The sequence below is a fragment of the Protopterus annectens genome, chromosome 1.part0, assembly GCF_019279795.1.
Source record: "Protopterus annectens isolate FY-2018-M chromosome 1.part0, PAN1.0, whole genome shotgun sequence".
Lineage (NCBI taxonomy): Eukaryota > Metazoa > Chordata > Ceratodontiformes > Protopteridae > Protopterus > Protopterus annectens.
In genome coordinates this window covers 185,671,602-185,688,892 of record NC_056725.1, presented here as the reverse complement: position 1 = coordinate 185,688,892, position 17,291 = coordinate 185,671,602, and the positions used below count along the sequence as shown (strand labels likewise).

The 17,291-nt window shown below is 45.1% G+C and overlaps 1 protein-coding gene across 2 annotated transcripts in view; it reads right to left on the bottom strand.

Annotated features, from left to right (window-relative positions):
• LOC122789112 (serine/arginine-rich splicing factor 7-like) overlaps positions 1-17,291 on the bottom strand; it is a 431,411-nt gene that overhangs the window by 55,860 nt on the left and 358,260 nt on the right. For both annotated transcript variants that reach the window (XM_044056355.1, XM_044056433.1), the window contains exon 8: positions 13,057-13,101. In XM_044056355.1, coding sequence (XP_043912290.1) covers positions 13,057-13,101 — 45 coding nt within the window. The remainder of the gene's footprint in view (positions 1-13,056; positions 13,102-17,291) is intronic.

Below are 17,291 nucleotides of genomic sequence, written 5' to 3'. Positions count from 1 at the left end.
GTCTTTATCAGTTGTCGTCCTGGATGAAATAAGCCCTTGAAGGCTATCAGGGCATTCTGAACAGCTAGCATGTCTTTCTGGTTGATGTGCAGATGCATTTATTTTGGGCTCCATATGCTCTGAATGCATCGCCCCGCCAGGTGGGCCCCCCAAGCATAATCTGATGCATATGTAGTTAGGGTTTGGGTGGCAGGGGTTAGAGTGAATGACAGTCCCTTGTTTTGGTGACATGTCTCTGCCCACCAAAGAAACTCCTGTTGTAGGCAGGGAATGAGAGGAATCTTTGTTTCCAGACTGACAATGTTGACTCCATAAACTTTTTAGGTACCATTGAAGTTTCCTCATATGCAGTCTTGCATATGGAACTAGTAGAATGCAGGATGCCATGAACCCCAAAGCCTGCAGACTTTGTCTTGCAGATAAAATACAGTTTTGTACCTATCATAAGTGTAGATGTTAGAGTGTATACCCTGCTGCAGTCATCACACTAGGGTTATCCTGCCGTCAGGCGGTCCTGCAGTCGGCCCAAATTCCAAAGTCTTGGTCCGGCATCAGTTGCTGTCACTTCCCTGACGTCAGTGCGCCAGGGGTATATGAGAGGCATCCAATGCCATTTTCTTCAGTTTTTCCTGCCCCAGATGTCAGATGCCCCCCTAAAAGTTGGACAGTAGACAGCACCAATAATAAAAATGTAGCACAAACAAAACATCCCTCCAGCTTTAAGCAAATACACCACAAAGGTTGTATCAGAATCTAAGGTATTGAAAGGTTTTAGTTAGGTCAGAGGGGATGGAGGGACGGTAACCTGGACTGCAGCAGGGTATACACTCTAACATCTACATTTATGGTAGATAGATAACTGTACTATGTTTATCCTGTTACCCTGCTGCAGTCATCACACTTGGGTTAAATCCCAAAGCTAAGGATGGGAGGTGGAGTCAAACAGGATTAGAGGAGGCTAAGAGGCCCTTCAAAACTGCAGTGGCAAAGCCAGCTCTAGTCTTAGAGTAAAGTGGTATGTGATAGTGTTTGGTGAAGGTGTGTACTGAACTCCAAGTTGCAGCTTCCAGAATATCCTTGGTTGGCACCCCCCGGAAGAAGGATGTAGATGTAGCTGCTGCTCTGGTAGAGTGGGGCCTTATGCTAGCAAAACCTGGTTTTCCATGGTGGGTGTAGCAAAAACGTATGCAATGTCCTATCCATTTGGAAATGGTCTGTTTTGAGATGGCCTTTCCTTGTGATGCTGTAGCATAGGATACAAAAAGCTGGTCAGATTTTGACGACCTTAGTTTTACCCAAATAGTAGCGTAGCTGCCTGTGAATGTCCAAGGAATGCAGGAGTCTTTCTCCTTTGTTCTGTGGATTTGGAAAGAAAGTGGGTAAATGGATGGTTTGATTTAGAGCCACACTGGATGCCACCTTAGGCATAAAGGAGGGGTTAAGTTCGTAGAGAAACTCTTGTCTTGATGTAAAATGAGGAAAGGCTCTACTGCCATAAGTGCCTGAAGCTCTGAGACTCTTCTGACTGAAGTAATTGCTAGCAGTAGGGCAGTCTTCCATGATATAAACTAAGTCAGCTGAGTAAGCTGGCTCAAAAGGAGGTAATGTAAGTTTTTCCAGAACAAAATTGAGGTCCCAAGTTGGTTTTGGTGCTCTCCTGGGAGGCCTAATGTTTTTGGCCCCTCTGAGAAACTGCCTTAGAAGTGGATGTGAAAATAAGGGAGGATCCATATTGTAGTGAGCTGAAATAGCTAAGGCGTGGATCTTAACAGATGAAAAAGAAAGCCCTTTGTGTAACATTTTGGTTAGATATTGTAGAATCTGAGGTATGTCCGGCTGAAGGGTATTTAGGCCTTTAGCTTGGTTCCAGGCACTAAACCTTTTTCCATTTGTCTGAGTAGGCTTTCCTGGTGCTGGGCCTCCTGGCCTCCAGAATTACATCCATAACGGCTTGTGAAAGAGGAGCTGGCTGGTTGCTTAGGGGATTTGCCATGCAGCCAAATTTAAGGTTTTGAGCTGGCTGTGTAGAATATGACTGTCTTGCTGTGTGAGCAGATGAGTAATTTGTGGTAAAATCCATGGTGGGCCCTGGGCCATATTCCTTAATAGTGGGTACACCAGTGCTGGCGTGGCCAGTCTGGGGCAAGGAGCATCATTCGGGGTCTGTCCATCCTGACTTTCAGCAGCACCTTTGTGAGAAGAGGCAATGGAGGGAAGGCATATACTGTCAGCATTTTCCAACTAAATGAGAGTGCGTCCACTTTCCAAGCTTGGTGAAATGTCCTTGTGCAAAATTTTGGTAGCTGATAGTTTTGGGGGCTGGCAAACAGGTTTATGTCTGGGAGCCCCCATTTTTGAGTTAACACTGCAAATACTTGTGGATCCAGTCTCCACTCGTGGGGATCCTTGATGTTTCTGCTTAGGTCATCTGCCAATGTGTTCTTTTTTCCTGGCAGGAAATGAACTTGTAATTGAACTTGGTACGCCAGTGCTGTGTTCCACAAGGTCATTGCTTGCCTGCATAGAGGGTAGGAGTGTGTACCCCCTTGTTTATGTACCACATTACTGTGGTGTCTGTCATTATAAGCTGCTCTGGATGTAAGAGGTCCTTGAAGGCTGTCAGGGCATTCTGTACAGCGAGCATTTCTTTTTGATTGATGTGCAGATTTCTTTGATCTGCAATCCATATGCCTTGAACGCATTGTCCTGCCATGTGTGCCCCCCAGGCATAGTCCGAGGCATCTGTTGTCATAATTTGCCTGGTTGGGGTAAGGTGAAAGGCTGACCCTTGTTGAGGTGACATGCCTGTGACCACCATAGAAACTCCTGTTGAAGGCAGGGAATGAGAGGTATCAGTTTCCAAACTGTGGCTGCGTTGAGTCCATACACTTTTTAGGTACCATTGCAATTTCCTCATATGCAGTTTTGCAAATGGTATTAGTAGTATGCAAGATGCCATGAAGCCAAAGGCCTGCAGAATTTTTCTTGCAGGGAGTTGGGTCTTTGTTGCCATTGTTTTGAAGTATTGAGTTAGTTGTAGTTTGTCTGGCGTCAGATAAGCCATCTGGGCCGTTGTATTCAAGCTGGCACCCAGGAATGTCATATTTTGTGAGGGCATTAGTTTTGATTTCTTTTCGTTTACTGTGTACCCTAGGCAACTTAAAAGATGTTTTACAAAAGCCAGGTGTTGTAAGAGAATGTCCTTGCTTTCTGCTTGGATGAGGCAGTCGTCTAGGTATGGATATATTTTAATTCCTCTGTCTGCAGTATGCAATTACTGGTGCCAGGCATTTTGTGAAGACCCTGGGCGCAGTAGATAAGCCAAAGGGCAGGGCAGAGAATTGGTAATAGGTTGAACCTGCAATAAAATGGAAGTATCTTCTGCAATCTTGTTTGATAGGGACATGCAGGTATGCCTCCTTGAGGTCCAACGTTACTAGCCAAGCTTTCTTGCCCAACATGGGAAGAAGTTGCTGTAGTGTTAGCATCTTGAATTTGGATACTTGCAAGAAGGTATTTAGAATTGAAAGGCCCAGTATGGGTCTCCAAGCATTGTCCTTTCTGGGGACTAGAAAGAGCCTTGAGTAAAATCCTTGGCCTTGCTCCTGTGTAGGTACCAGTTGAATGGCTCTCATGTCCATGAGAGCTGTAATTTGTTTTTGTGCCTCTGCCCATTGATTTTGTGGCAGGTCTGGCATTCCTTTTATCCTTGGCAAGGTGTGGAAATGGAATCTGTATCCTTGTGAGAATGTCTAGGACTCATTTGTCTTTTGTGACGATACGCCCGTTGTCTGCAAAAAGTGCTAATTTTCCTCCCAAGTGAGCTGCCAAGAGAGTTTTGTTTGGCAGTTTGAGGGTTAAGTCACTGTGTTTGCCTTCTAGTAGTTTGGGACCTGTCTTCTCCTCCCTTCTGTGGTGCAGTGCCCCATTGGCGAGGTTTGTAAGGGATTTGTGCTTGTCCTCTGTCCCTTGGGTGCCTGACCCAGAGACTCCCCAGACTCTGGAATAGACTGCCCATACATGTCAAGCAGAGTGCCTCTTTGGACCTCTTCAAGAGGAACCTTGACAATTGGATGGGAGAAAGGAAATTCACACCAGGGATCACGTCAGTCGCCCTGCTAGACAGGGGTCCAGGAAAGTAAATAATGTGGGAAGAAATAGCCAGGGAATTGTTACGGCTAGGCTTGTATAGGCCCTAGGGCTGATAGCCTAGTACAAACCTACGAACCTATTTACCCCTCTGTGGTCTGTCAGAAGCTGGAAAGGACCAATTTTTTGTTGGCCAATTTCTGCTGAAGTGCGGGGGTTGTACCTGTAAGAAATTTTTGACCGTCTGCATAGATTTTGCCTTATCCTCCATTTTCTTCAAAACCTCTTCTGCTTTAGGCCCAAATAAGACATCCTGCTTTAAGGGTGCATCTAGTAACTTTGCTTTAACATGATCAGGCAGAGTTTGTTCCTTTAGCCAAGCATGCCTACATATAACAAACCCAGTAACAGCTGCTCTACAGGAAGCTTCCAAGGAATCAAATCCACATTGGAAAGTATGTTTGCCCACCTGTTCAGCTGCATGCAACAGATCCTGCATTTCCTTGAACTCAGAATGTTGAGGGTGCGTGCTCATCTTTTGTTTTACTTGAGACATTAGGAATTGTTGGTATTTAAGCATGTGAAATTGACAATTTAGTGCTCTCATAGCTAGTGTAGCTGAGGTGTAAACCTTCTTCCCCCACCTATCTAGTGCTCTGGAGTCCCTTTCAGAGGGTATAGGATTTTTTAGCCATAGAAGCCTTAGCCCCTTTGGGACCCTGGGAGATTGTCTCTGGATCAGCAACAGGGCTTTTGTAAAGGAATTTGAGAGAGTCAGGCACTCTATAGTATCTATCTGGCTTGGCTGGAGCTGGAGGCAGAGAATCTGGATTTAGACTAGATTCTAAGTAAACATCATCCACAATGTCTAAAACTGGGGGGATAGCAAGAGGTCTGTGCTGGGGGAGTAAAAGTAACTCTCGGAGCCTTTTCTTTGAGTCGGAGTAGTCCTGACCTTCCCAGTGGAAATGTTCCCTCATGGTATGCAAGGTTTCCCCAAATGAATAATCTTCAGGGGGAGAAGCTGAGGGAATGGAATCTTCAGCATCAGAATCTTCATAAGGGGGAAAGGAGAAATCCTGTTCCTCCGAGGAGCCTGAGGAAATAGACACCATCAGAGGAGGCATAATCCTCCTCTTGTCTAGGCCTTTTGTCGGGGGGGGGGGGGGGGGGGTTTGGGAACCCCTGATCAAAGAAATCAAATCTTCAGCCATTTTAAGCATGTTTCTTAGACATGGGGCCTTGAACTGGAGACTGAAGTGGTCTTTTTTGGTTTTAGAGGAGTCTTAAGCTTAGCATAAGATTTTATGGTGAGAGTAGTCTGTCTGAAGACACTTTCTGAAACCGAAGGTGTTTCTACAGCACTGGCTTCTTCTGCAATGTCGTCGGTAGGGCCTAAAGAAAATGGCTGCGTCGGCCTAGAACTCTCTGCTAGAGAATCCGAAGCAGTCTGGGGTTCCAATTCTGCGGTAGTCAGGGGCTGCGTAGGCGCCTCACTGAAAACCGGAGAACCGGCGACCGGCCCAGCCGAGGCCTCTGAGTCTGGCTTGGATCTAGGCTGCTTGTCTTTATCTTTGCGTTTTTTATGCACGCCGGTAGTCTGTTGCTCCGACGGCAGTGTAATTAAATTTCCTACCGAAGTAGTGTCGTGCGAAATCAAAGCGTCGCTTTATAGTTCGCTTTTTGAACCTAGCACAAAACCGACAACCAGTGACGTCGTGGTCTGGGCCTAGGCAAGGTATACAATAAGAATGAAAGTCCTTATCAGGTATTTGCTTCCCACAAGAAATGCAATTAACTTTTTCTCACATCAGACTGAGGCAAGAAAAGGTTCCCCAATGGGGTAATTAGCTTTGAAGACTTCGGACTGAAACTATTCGAAAATCTCAGGTGTCGGCCGACCGGCACTTGCGAACTGCTTCTGCTTCGGGCACCGCGCGGCAAGAAAGACCGAAGAAAACGGCGGATGCCTCTTATAGACCCCTGGCGCACTGTCAAGGAAGAAGCGACAGCAACTGACGCCAGACCAAGTCTTCGGAATTCGGGCAGACTGTGGGACCGCCTGACGGCAGGATAACCCTAGTGCGATGACTGCAGCAGGGTAACACGATGAACATCTGGGTTTTTGTTGCCATTTGTTTGAAGTGTGTTGTCAGTTGCCTTTGTTTGTCTGGCGAAGGTAATCCATCTGGACAGTTGTATTCAAGCTTGCACCCAGGAATGTAATTATTTGAGAGGGTACCAGTTGGGATTTCTTTTCATTTGTGTACCCTAGAGGCATGTTAGAAGCCTTTTAACAAACGTCAGATGTCGAAGAGTATCCTTGTCCTCTGCTTGAATTAGACAGTCGTCCAGATAAGGATAAATTTGTATGCTTCTTTGTCTGCAGAATGCAACTACTGGTGCCAGGCACTTTGTACAGACCTTGGGAGCAGTAGATAAGCCAAAGGGCAGTGCAGAGAACTGATGCAAAAAACCTGCCTTGAAGCGGAGGTATCTTCTGCATGATTCCCTTATTGGGATATGCAGGTAGAGTCATTAACCAAGCGTTCCTGCCCAGCATAGGCAGTTGCTGCTGTAAAGTCAGCATTCTGAATTTTGGAATGTCCAGGAAAGTGTTCAAAATTGGATGCCAGGCATGGTCTTTTCTGGGTGCCAGGAAGAGTCTTGAATAAAAACCTTGTCCTTTTTCCTTTTCTGGTACTGGTTGAATAGCCCCCATATCCATGAGGGACATCCATGAGGCGTAACTGCCTGTGTATGTCCAAAGAATGCAGAATTTTCTCACCCTTGTTCTGTGGATTTGGATAAAAGGTAGGCAAGTGAATGGTTTTGGTTGAGGGCCACACTGGACACCACTTTAGGCATAAATGTAGGGCTTGTCCTCAGAAACCCTGTCTGGATGAAAAATGATTAAAGGTTCCACAGCCATGAGTGCTTGTAACTCAGAGACTCGCCTTGCAGAGGTTATTGCTAGGAGCAGAGCTGTTTTCCAGGATAAGAATTTTATGTCTGCTGTTGATGCTGGCTCAAAAGGAGGCAGTGTGAGTTTTTCAAAACATAACTGAGGTCCCAAGCTGGAATTGGTGCTCTCCTTGGAGGCCTAATGTTTTTGGCCCATCTGAGGTACTGCCTTATTAAAGGATGAGAAAAGATAGGTGGTTCTGTATTTTAATGGGCTGAAATGGCAGAGGCATGAATCTTAACTGATGAGAAAGGCAGGCCTTTGTTCAGCATCTCAGTTAGGTATTGTAAAATCTGAGGGATATTTGGTACACGTGTCAATGCCTTGTTCCTGATTCCAAGCACAAAATCTCTTCCATTTTTCGGCATAAGATTTTCTGGTACTGGGCCTCCTGGCCTGCAAGATAACATCCATAACAGCCTTTGAAAGAGGAGTGTTCTGAATGGCTACATTATCTGTCATGCTGCCAGATTTAAGGTCCTGAGTTGGCTGTGCAGGATCTGATTGTTTTGTTGGGTCAGCAAATGAGAAGTTTGAGGCAATATCCATGCTGGACCTTAAGACGATCTCTTTAGGATTGGGTACTGCAATCAGTATCATTTTTGGCTTCTCGTCTGACCTTTAGGAGTAGCTGGGAAGGAGAGGCAGTGGGGGGGAAACCATATACTGTTAGATTTTTCCAGCTGAAGGATAAGGCATCCACTTTCCATGCTTGCTTGTGATAAATCCTTGTGCAAAATCTCTGCAATTGGCAGTTGTGAGGGGAGGCAAATAAATCTATGTCCGGGCATCCCCATTTCCTTATGTTGAAGACTTGGGATCCAGTTTCCATTCGTGGGGATCCATGAGGTTTCTGCTTAGTTCGTCTGCCAGAGTATTTGTTTTTCCTGGCAGGAATTGTGCTTGCAGGTGAACTTGAAAAACCAATGCTGTGTCCCATAAGGTTATTGTTTGTCTGCAGAGGGGGTAGGAATGTGTTCCTCCCTGCTTGTTTATGTACCACATGACCGTATTGTTGTCTGTCTTTATCAGTAAATGTCCTGGATGAAGCAGATCCTAGAAAGCTGTCAGGGCATTTTGAATAGCGAGCATCTCTTTTTGATTGATGTGAAGATGCATCTTGTTTGCAGGCCATGCGCCCTGAAAAAATTTTCCTGCCATATGGGCCCCCCAGGCATAATATGGTGCATCCGTTGTCAGTGTGTCTGGCTGTGGGTAAACTGAATGGCAGACCCTTGTGGTGACAGGCTTCTGCCCACCATCGAAACTCCTATTGCAGGGCAGGGAATGAGTGCAATTACTGTCTCCAGGCTGTGGCAATGCGGAGTCCAAACACTTTTTAGATACCATTGTAGTTTCCTCATATGCAGTCTGGCATATGGAATCAGTAGAATGCAAGATGCCATGAAACCCAAGGCCTGCAGGATTTTCCTTGCAGATAAGTGGGTTTTTGTTGCCAATTTCTTGAAGTAAGTAGTCAGTTGCTTTTGTCTGGCGAGAGAAGACATCTGGGCAGATGTATTTAAGCCTGGACCCAGGAATATCTCTTGAGAGGACACTAGTTTTGATTTTTAGTTTACTGTGTACTCTAGGCCAATTAGTAATCTTTTTACAAACGCCATATGCTTTAGAAGAATGTCTTTGTTCTCTGATTGAATTAGGCAGTTGTCCAAGTAGGGATATATTTGAATTCATTTTTGTCTGCAAAACGCAATTACTGGTGCCAGGCATTTTGTGAAGACCCTGGGCGCAGTAGATAAGCCAAAGGGCAGTGCAGAGAATTGGCAATGCACTGAGCCAGCTATGAATCTGAGGTATCTTCTGCAAGACTGTCTGATTGGGACATGCAGGTATGCCTCTTTTAGATCCAAAGTTACAAGCCAAGCCTTTTTGCCCAGCATGGGCAGTAGCTGCTGTAGAGTCAACATCTTGAATTTTGGAACTTCCAGAAACGTATTTAGTACAGACAGGTCCAGTATTGGTCTCCAGGTTTTGTCCTTTCTGGGTACTAGGAAAGGTCTGGAGTAAAATCCTTGCCCCTGCTCTTGTTGTGGCACTTGCTGAATGGCCCTCATGTCCATGAGGGCTGTAATTTGTTTTTGTGCCTCTGCCCACTGATTGTGTGGCAGGTCTGGCATACCTTTTGACCTTGGTAGAGTGTGAAAATGGAACCTGTAGCCTTGGGACACTGCCATTTGTCTTGGGTAACCATTTGCCAATTTGATGAAAAAAGTGCTAGCTTTCCAGCTAAGAGGGCTGCCAAAAGAAAAGTGCTTGGATGTGGTAGAGGGAAGTCATTGGGACTGTTTCCTGGAAGGTTGTGGTTTGCCTTCTCCGCTTTTGGAGGTAGGAGCACCCCATTGTTTAGGCCTGTATGAGCCTTGGGGCTGAGATCTGCCTCTGGCATGCCTGTATCTGCCTTTGTGGTCTGACACTGGAAAGGACCAATTTTTAGAAGGCCAGTTCCTGCTAAACCTGGGTGGCCGAACCTGTAAGAAATCCTTGACTGTTTGCATGGATTTTGCTTTATCCTCCATTTTTTTTTTTCAACACCTCTTCTGCTTTAGTACCAAACAAAGTATCATGCTGTAATGGTGCATCTAACAATTTTACTTTAACATGATCAGGCAGATTCTGTTCCTTTAACCAAGCATGCTTTCTAATAACAGAACCTGTAACAGCGGCCCTGCAAGAGGCCTCCAGTGAATCATAACCACATTGCAAAGTATGCTTTCCCACTTGTTCAGCTGCATGCAATAAATCCTGCAATTCCTTGTTTTCTGAACATTCAGCATTTGTCAACAATTTCGGTTTAAGCAGTGACATTAAGTATTGCCGATATTTAAGCATATGAAACTGAATTTAAAGCCCTTACCGCCAGGGTAGCAGAAGTGTAGACTTTTCCCCCTCATCTGTCTAGAGCCCTAGAATCCCTATCAGAGGGGACAGGGTTTTTTGCAGTGGAAGCTTTAACCCCTTTGGGACCCTGAGATATGGTTTCTGGGTCAGCAGTGGGGTTTTTATATAGGAATTTATGAGAATCCGGGACCCTGTAGTATCTGTCTGGCTTAGAGTCAGGGGACAGGCCGGACTCTGAAAATGCATCTACAATGTCTAGAACAAGTAGAATAGCAAGGGTTCTGTGCTGAGGAAGTAGCAGAAAGTTTCAGAGCCTTTTCTTGGATTCAGAATAATCTTGCCTGTCCCAGTGGAAATGCTTCCTCATGGTATGCAGGGTTTCCCCAAAAGAAAAATCCTCAGGAGGAGAGGCTGAAGGAATGGATTCTTCAGCATCAGAATCCTCATAGGGAAGCATGGAGTAATCCTGTTCAGAAGAGGAGTCAGAGGAAATAGAAACCTGATCAGAAAAATCATACTCTGTCTCTTGCCTAGGCCTCTTATCAGGAGGGGGATGGGAGCCCCTGATCAAAGTAATTAGGTCTTCGGCCATTTTGAGCATCTGTTTTTTAAGCATGGAAGTCTGAGTAGGAGAATGCTGTACTTGTTTCTTTGTCTTTAGAGCTGCTTTAGTCTGTCTTTGAAGCTGAAGATGGCTTAATATGTAGTTGTGTAGGTCTGAAGACACCCTCAGAAGCAGATGCCTGCTCAGCGGCTCCGGACCCATCTGAGGGAATGATTTCCGAGGATCCAATACCTTGAGTATCCAGAGGCTCAGTCGGCTCCACGTGGGAGTCGGAAGCGGCCTGTGGCTCTGAGGTAGTGGGCGCCAGGGGCTGCAAAAGCACCTCACTGAGAACCGGTGACTGGCCAAGCAGAGGCCTAGTAATCTGTTTTGGACCTCGGATGCCTATCCATTTCCTTGTCCTTGCGTTTTTTGTAAACTCCGGTTGTTGGCTGGTCCGACGGCATTATATAATTAAATCTTCAGCCAAAGCAATGAAATGCAAAATCGAACCGACGCTTAATAGTGCGTTAGTTAAATCTAGCACAAAACCGACAGCTAGCAACATTGTGATCAGGGCCTAGGCAAGGAATACAGTAAGAGTGAAAATCCTTATGAGGTATTTGCTTCCCACAAGTAATGCAATTATTAACTTTTACAGACATCGGTAAAGAGCAAGAAAAAGTTTCCCCAATGGGGTACTTAACTTTAGTTTGAAGACTTCGGTTCTGAAACTCTAATGTGAAAGTTTCAGGAGTCGGCCGACCGGCACTTGCAAACTGCTTCTGCTTCGGGCACCGCGCAGGGTCGACTGCATGTTTTATATTCCTGACGACCTTACGTCATGGAAGAGGAGACAGCAACAGACGCAGGACCCAAGACTGTTACTCAGGCTAAGGGCAACCTGCCAGCAGATTACCCAAATGTAATGACTGCAACAGTGAAACAAGAACATCTAGCTACAATAAGGGCCTAACAACTTACAGTTCTGGCGTTGAACAAATCACAAAAGCGACAGCGAGGGAAATTGTGGTCTGTACCTAAACAGGTGACGCAGTAAGAAAGTGTGTGTGTGTGTGGTATTCGCTTTCCACAGGTGAGACAACTGTCAACTTCGGTTAGAGCTAGAAAAAAAGGATCCAACGGGGTACTTGGCTTTAGAAGACTTCAACTTCAAACCAGAAATGAAAACTCAGGTAGTGGCCGACCAACACTCGTGTGAACTGCTTCTGCTTTGGGCTCCTCGGCAAGAAGGACTGATGTAATGGTGTCGGATGATGGATTTTATACCACTAACTACCTGACGTCAGTCTTGGAGCGACAGCAACCAACGCAGAAATACTAAGCCTCTGGTATTTGGGCAGACGGAGGGCTACCCTTTGCAGGATAACCTAAATGCGGTGACTGCAACAGTGAAACACGAAGAACATCTACATAATGAACACCATAAAGTTTTGTGCTAACCTGGGACACCGATGCCAGAGAGATATAAAGGCCCAACTATAACCCAGCTGACTCTGGTCCATCAACAGCTATGACAACTAAGGGGCATGGAGGGATGGGTGTGCCATTCCTGAGGAAAGAGCAAATACTGGTGACACTTCCTAAGGGAAGATGGGCTCCAAAGAGAGACACTGCCCTCACACAACCAGCAGGCATGGGAGATGGGAAAGTAAAAGAAAAAAAAAACAGAGCTGAATCCCCAAGATGCCCTTAAGATCCATGATAGGTCCAGCAACACCAGAGATGGTAAACCTGGGGCACTAGGGGACCAGGCTTGTATAAATGAAGTTCGAGGCGAGGGAAAAAAAGTTATGCCAACTTCAAGTCTTGGGTGAAGGCAATGGAGGAGGAAGTCACTCCCAATTAATGCTTCCTCAAAATGGTAGATACCGTTAGGGGAAAGTGGCCGCCTCTGAAGCATCCTGTCAGGGGCAAGAATGACAGACAACTGAACCACAGACACTTTTCTAGCACATGAGGGTATTCAGCCACCTCTTATCAAAATACTGTTATCAGAACCAGGCACCATCAGATAGATATCTAGGCTTATTGGCCAGCACCTTATAGACTTTCGTTCTTTCCTCCAAGGATAGAGTGGCACCCTGAAGGGAATGCATCTGTCCAAGAGGACTTGAGTGCTCACGGCCAGATGCCTTTGAGACTGGAGAAGCCATCTGATTGCAGCCAGCACCCAAGGATTTTTTTTTTTACTTCAAGGTCCCCAACCTTACTATGAATTTGAGAGTCTTATGCTTGCCTCCTGGTTTTCTTCTCGCGTGTCTGTTTTTAATGAAGTGTTCAATGACCATCTGGTGGACAGAACTGCCTATGAACAAGGTGTGCAGCTTTCTGCTGTTCAGAGATTCTGCTCTGATTAAAAATATACAAATATAATAAAATTACTGCCTCTCATGAAATTAGATCTTTTTTAAACGTGTCAAATTAAAAACAAACTGCACTACCCAACAGAAAAGACCACTTTATACAAGAACTTGAGCATATAACCCCCCTTTTGGACACTAACACTGCTGCAAAGTCACAATGTCACACAAGGCCTGAAAAGAAACTTCACTGATGCAGGTAATCAGTCACATACCTTGCTTGTTTAGATGGAGACCTCGATCGGGATCTTGAATGACTGCTGTAATAAAAAAAAACAGTCTTAACAGCTTACAAGCAATTAATTTCAGTTTGCAACCCACTCAAACTAATCTGCTGCATTAGTAATATACATATTCATTAACATGTTTTTTACATTTCCATTTCTACCCATTAACTCAGCCAAAAATTAGGAAAGAAAAAAATCTAGTGGACTAATTACAATGCAACTACACTATGAGAAGTCCAAAAGGGACAGCCTGAAACGGATAGTTTACCTGGAAGTGGGGAAATCTCCTCAATGTCTTTGGATCTGAGATGCTCATCTACACATCAGAATACCTAAGAGCACTTCCAGTCCACCTGCCTGTAGGCATAACGATATGGACTACAGAAAGATCATCCAAAATTACTCCCACACAAATTGGTTTAGCTGACTTGGCTCAAGACAGAGTTTAAGATGCTTTATTTATTTATTTTTTTAGGCATCAAGAAACTGGAGTAGAAGCTTGACCATCTCTGGTCTGCTGGGACCTCCTGCACAACCTCTCTTTCAAGGCTACCCACCTTTAGTGGGGAGGAACTGCTGTGGGGACAAGAGGACATGGTTTGAGGCATTTCCAATATAGTAGACTTTGGATATGACTCTCCCTTATGCACTACTCTGAGAAGACAGCCAACTATGCCAAAAGGTGTAAGGGAAAGATATCCCCAGAATACCTCCAGTGTGTGACAGTCTGGTATCCTTTCAGGACAGACATTAAGGAAAACCTTGAAAGGATCCCATAGAGCCCTGACGAATGGTACCACCTCTGCCTCGCACAGGACAGTTAGACTGAAGTCCCCTCTACCATAGGAAGCCATGTCAATGCCAGTTCTGGGACTTGTAGTACCACAAGTTTTTGACTCCTTTGAAAGGAGCTTTGAGAAGGTCCCTGTTACAATGGTACCAGAGGCTGAATGTTAAACGATCTGATAACAGTGCTGACAGAACTGAACCCTGGAACTAGTGACTCAGCACAGTCAAAGTAGGAAGAGAAGACATTGCAGATGACCTCAGCATCAGTGCAGAAGCAGCATTATCAGCTGGCAAAATAGGAATATGTGCAAGTGTTGACAGAGTCTATAGTCACTGGTGCAGAGTCGATGTCTGGAGGAAGAACTGCAGGAACCAATGATCACTCTTGCTGCCTGCTACAGGAACTGTTCAGGCCAAGATGACAATACTGTAACTAGACCTTCATGAAAGCAGAGATCTACTTCCCCAAACAAGAGGGGGGACTCCCGAGGGACTGACAGATGAGTCATGGAGCTAGAATTTGGTCAGAAAGACAAACCTTGACGGCTGCTACTCAAAAAAAAAAAAAAAAAAAAAAAAAAAACAACAATCCTCCTACTCCTCCACGGAGATGGTAGTATTAATTAAAGCCTGTTGGGAGGGACTACCTGGCTGGGGTGACTGTCAAAGGTGCAGGGGCTGCAACTCTAGGAACCATACCAGTGTGCTTATAACAGAGTGAGTGGTCAACCGGTCCAGAATAGGAAGACTTGACACTTTCACACTTCTTTCAAAGCAGACAGGCCACAAAGTATAGTTGTGTACACTTACCATAAATGTAGATGTGCAAGTATATTCACTGTTGCAGTCATTACATTTGGGTTACCCTGCTTGCAGGTAGCCATCAGCTGGCCTGATTAACAAAGTATTGAGCCCTGCGTCAGTTGCTGTCCCTTCTTCCATGACGTCAAGTTGTCGGGGGTATAAAACATGCAGCCGACGCCATTACATCAGTTTTTCTTGCCCCAGATGTCAGGTGCCCCCCTAATGGGGAGCAATTAAATATAAATGTGCAATGATATACCTCCAACAAAAAAGCAAATACACCAAAAAGGCTTTTAAGCATAGTAAAGGAAAGTAGAGGTATAGCCAAAAGAAGTTAGGGGGCTGGAGGGAGGCTAACCAGGACTGCAACTGTAAATACTCACATCTACATTTATGGTAAGTGTACACAACTGTACTATGTTCTTAGTGTTTTCACTGTTGCAGTCATTACATTTGGGTAGATTCCCAAAGATGTGGTTGGGAGGAGGAGTTTAGATAGCATTAGGACCAGCTATAAGGCCCGACAAGACTGCAGTGGCAAAGCCCAGCTCTGGATTTAGAGAAAATTGGCAAATGGTAATGCTTGGTGAAATTATGCACAGAACTCCAGGTAGCAGCTTCTAGGATGTCCCTGGTAGGGACGCCTCTGAGAAAGGCTGTAGAGGTAGATGCACCCTGGTGGAGTGAGGTCTGTTCCCCTGTGAGATAGGTTTTCCATGGTGTTTATAGCAGAAGTGAATGCAATAGGTATCCATTTGGAAATGGTTTGCTTTGAAATAGCCTTCCCCTCTGCCCCTGCAGCAAATGCTACCCAGTAGTTCAGATTTCCTTTGAGGTTTAGTCCTGTCCAAATAGAATCTGAATGGTCTGTGCACATCTAAGGAATGCAATATCCGTTCCCTTTTGTTCTGTGGACTGGGAAAGAAGGTTGGCAAATGAATGGACTGATTAAGAGCCACACTGGATACCACCTTGGGCATGAAGGATACATTGGTTCTGAGGGACACCCTGTCCACATGAAAAATGATGAAAGGCTCCACTGCCATAAGAGCCTGTAATTCAGATACCCTTCTAGCTGAAGTGATTGCTAAAAGGAAAGCTGTTTTCCAAGAAAAGAAATTAAGTCTGCAGTAGCAGCTGGCTCAAAAAATAGAAGTTATGTTCTTACCATAACGTTCCATGTTAGTTGTCTTCTTCTCGCCTTCTTTCTTGCTGGATGGGTTCGGAGCCGATCCTCGGCTCCGACTCGGCCACTCTAAAAGCTCGAGAGTTGGTTCCACCGGCTCGAGGCTCCCCTTATATCCCACAATGCTAGGCAGAAATACCTCAGATCTCATTTGTAAGCTAGGCCCAGCCAGGAGAAAATCCAGAAACACTGGAAAGGGGAAAACCACCTCAATAAGATGACAGAAGGAAGGTGACCTACAACCTGATGAGGGAATATATACATAACACAGTATATGCATATACAAATAGAGGTGGTAGGAAAAAAAGGTCACAATCAAACTCCTCCAGGTCTGTCCAGGCTAGGGGGGAAGGAGGTTGGGACGCAAGAAAGAAGGCGAGAAGACAACTAACATGGAACGTTATGGTAAGAACATAACTTCTATATGTTAAGTTGTCCATCTCGCCTTCATTCTTGCTGGATGGGACCGCGTCCCTAGCACCTTGTCCCGGGTGGCCTATCGGAACAGACTCTTGAGTACAGTGGAACCAAAATTAGCTCTGTGTCTGGAAGCTAAGTCCAACTTATAATGAGAAATGAAAGTGTGAGGAGTAGCCCATGTAGCTGCCGCACAAATCGTATCAATAGGCAGCCTGTATTGGAAAGCTATAGAAGTAGCCAAAGCTCTAGTTGAATGAGCCTTAGGTTTGTTTGGTAACTTTTGATGCCTAATCTCATACACAAAAGAAATCAAGGATGTAAGCCATCTGGAGAGTGATACTTTCGAAACTGGAAGGCCCTTTCTGCCTTCTGCATAAGAAACAAACAGTTGTCAGCCTTTCTGGTCTGTTTGGTCCTATCCAAATGATACCTTAATTGTCGATGAACATCTAGCCAATGTAATTTCTGTTCAGACCTGTTAGAATAGTTTGGAAAAAACACAGGAAGGTCAATGTTTTGATTTAGGTTTGCCTGAGAGGCTACTTTGGGTAAGAAGGATGGGTTGGTCCGTAAGGATACCCTATCCTTATGAAACAAAAGATAAGGGGATCGACTGCAGAGTGCATGAAGCTCCGAGACTCTTCTAGCCGTAATGGCTACCAAAAAGAGTGTCTTCCAGGATAGCAATTTCATTGAACACGAAGCTGCAGGTTCAAAAGGGGGAAGAATCAAAGATGTGAGAACTAAGTTAAGGTCCCAAGAAGGAGGAGGATTTCTGATAGGAGGCTTGAGAAGAAAAACTCCCTTCAAAAAAGCTTTGCAAAGCTTGTGAGACATGATGGCAGAATCTGAGATTCCAACATGAAAGTTAGAAATAGCTGCCAATTGAACCTTAAGAGTAGAAGGAGACGAACCTGCGTGGAATAGTTCGGCTAAGAAATCAAGGACCGTTTGAATGGGAGCAGTGAAAGGATCTATGTCCCTTCCTTGAGCCCAATAGGAGAAACGTTTCCACTTACTAAGA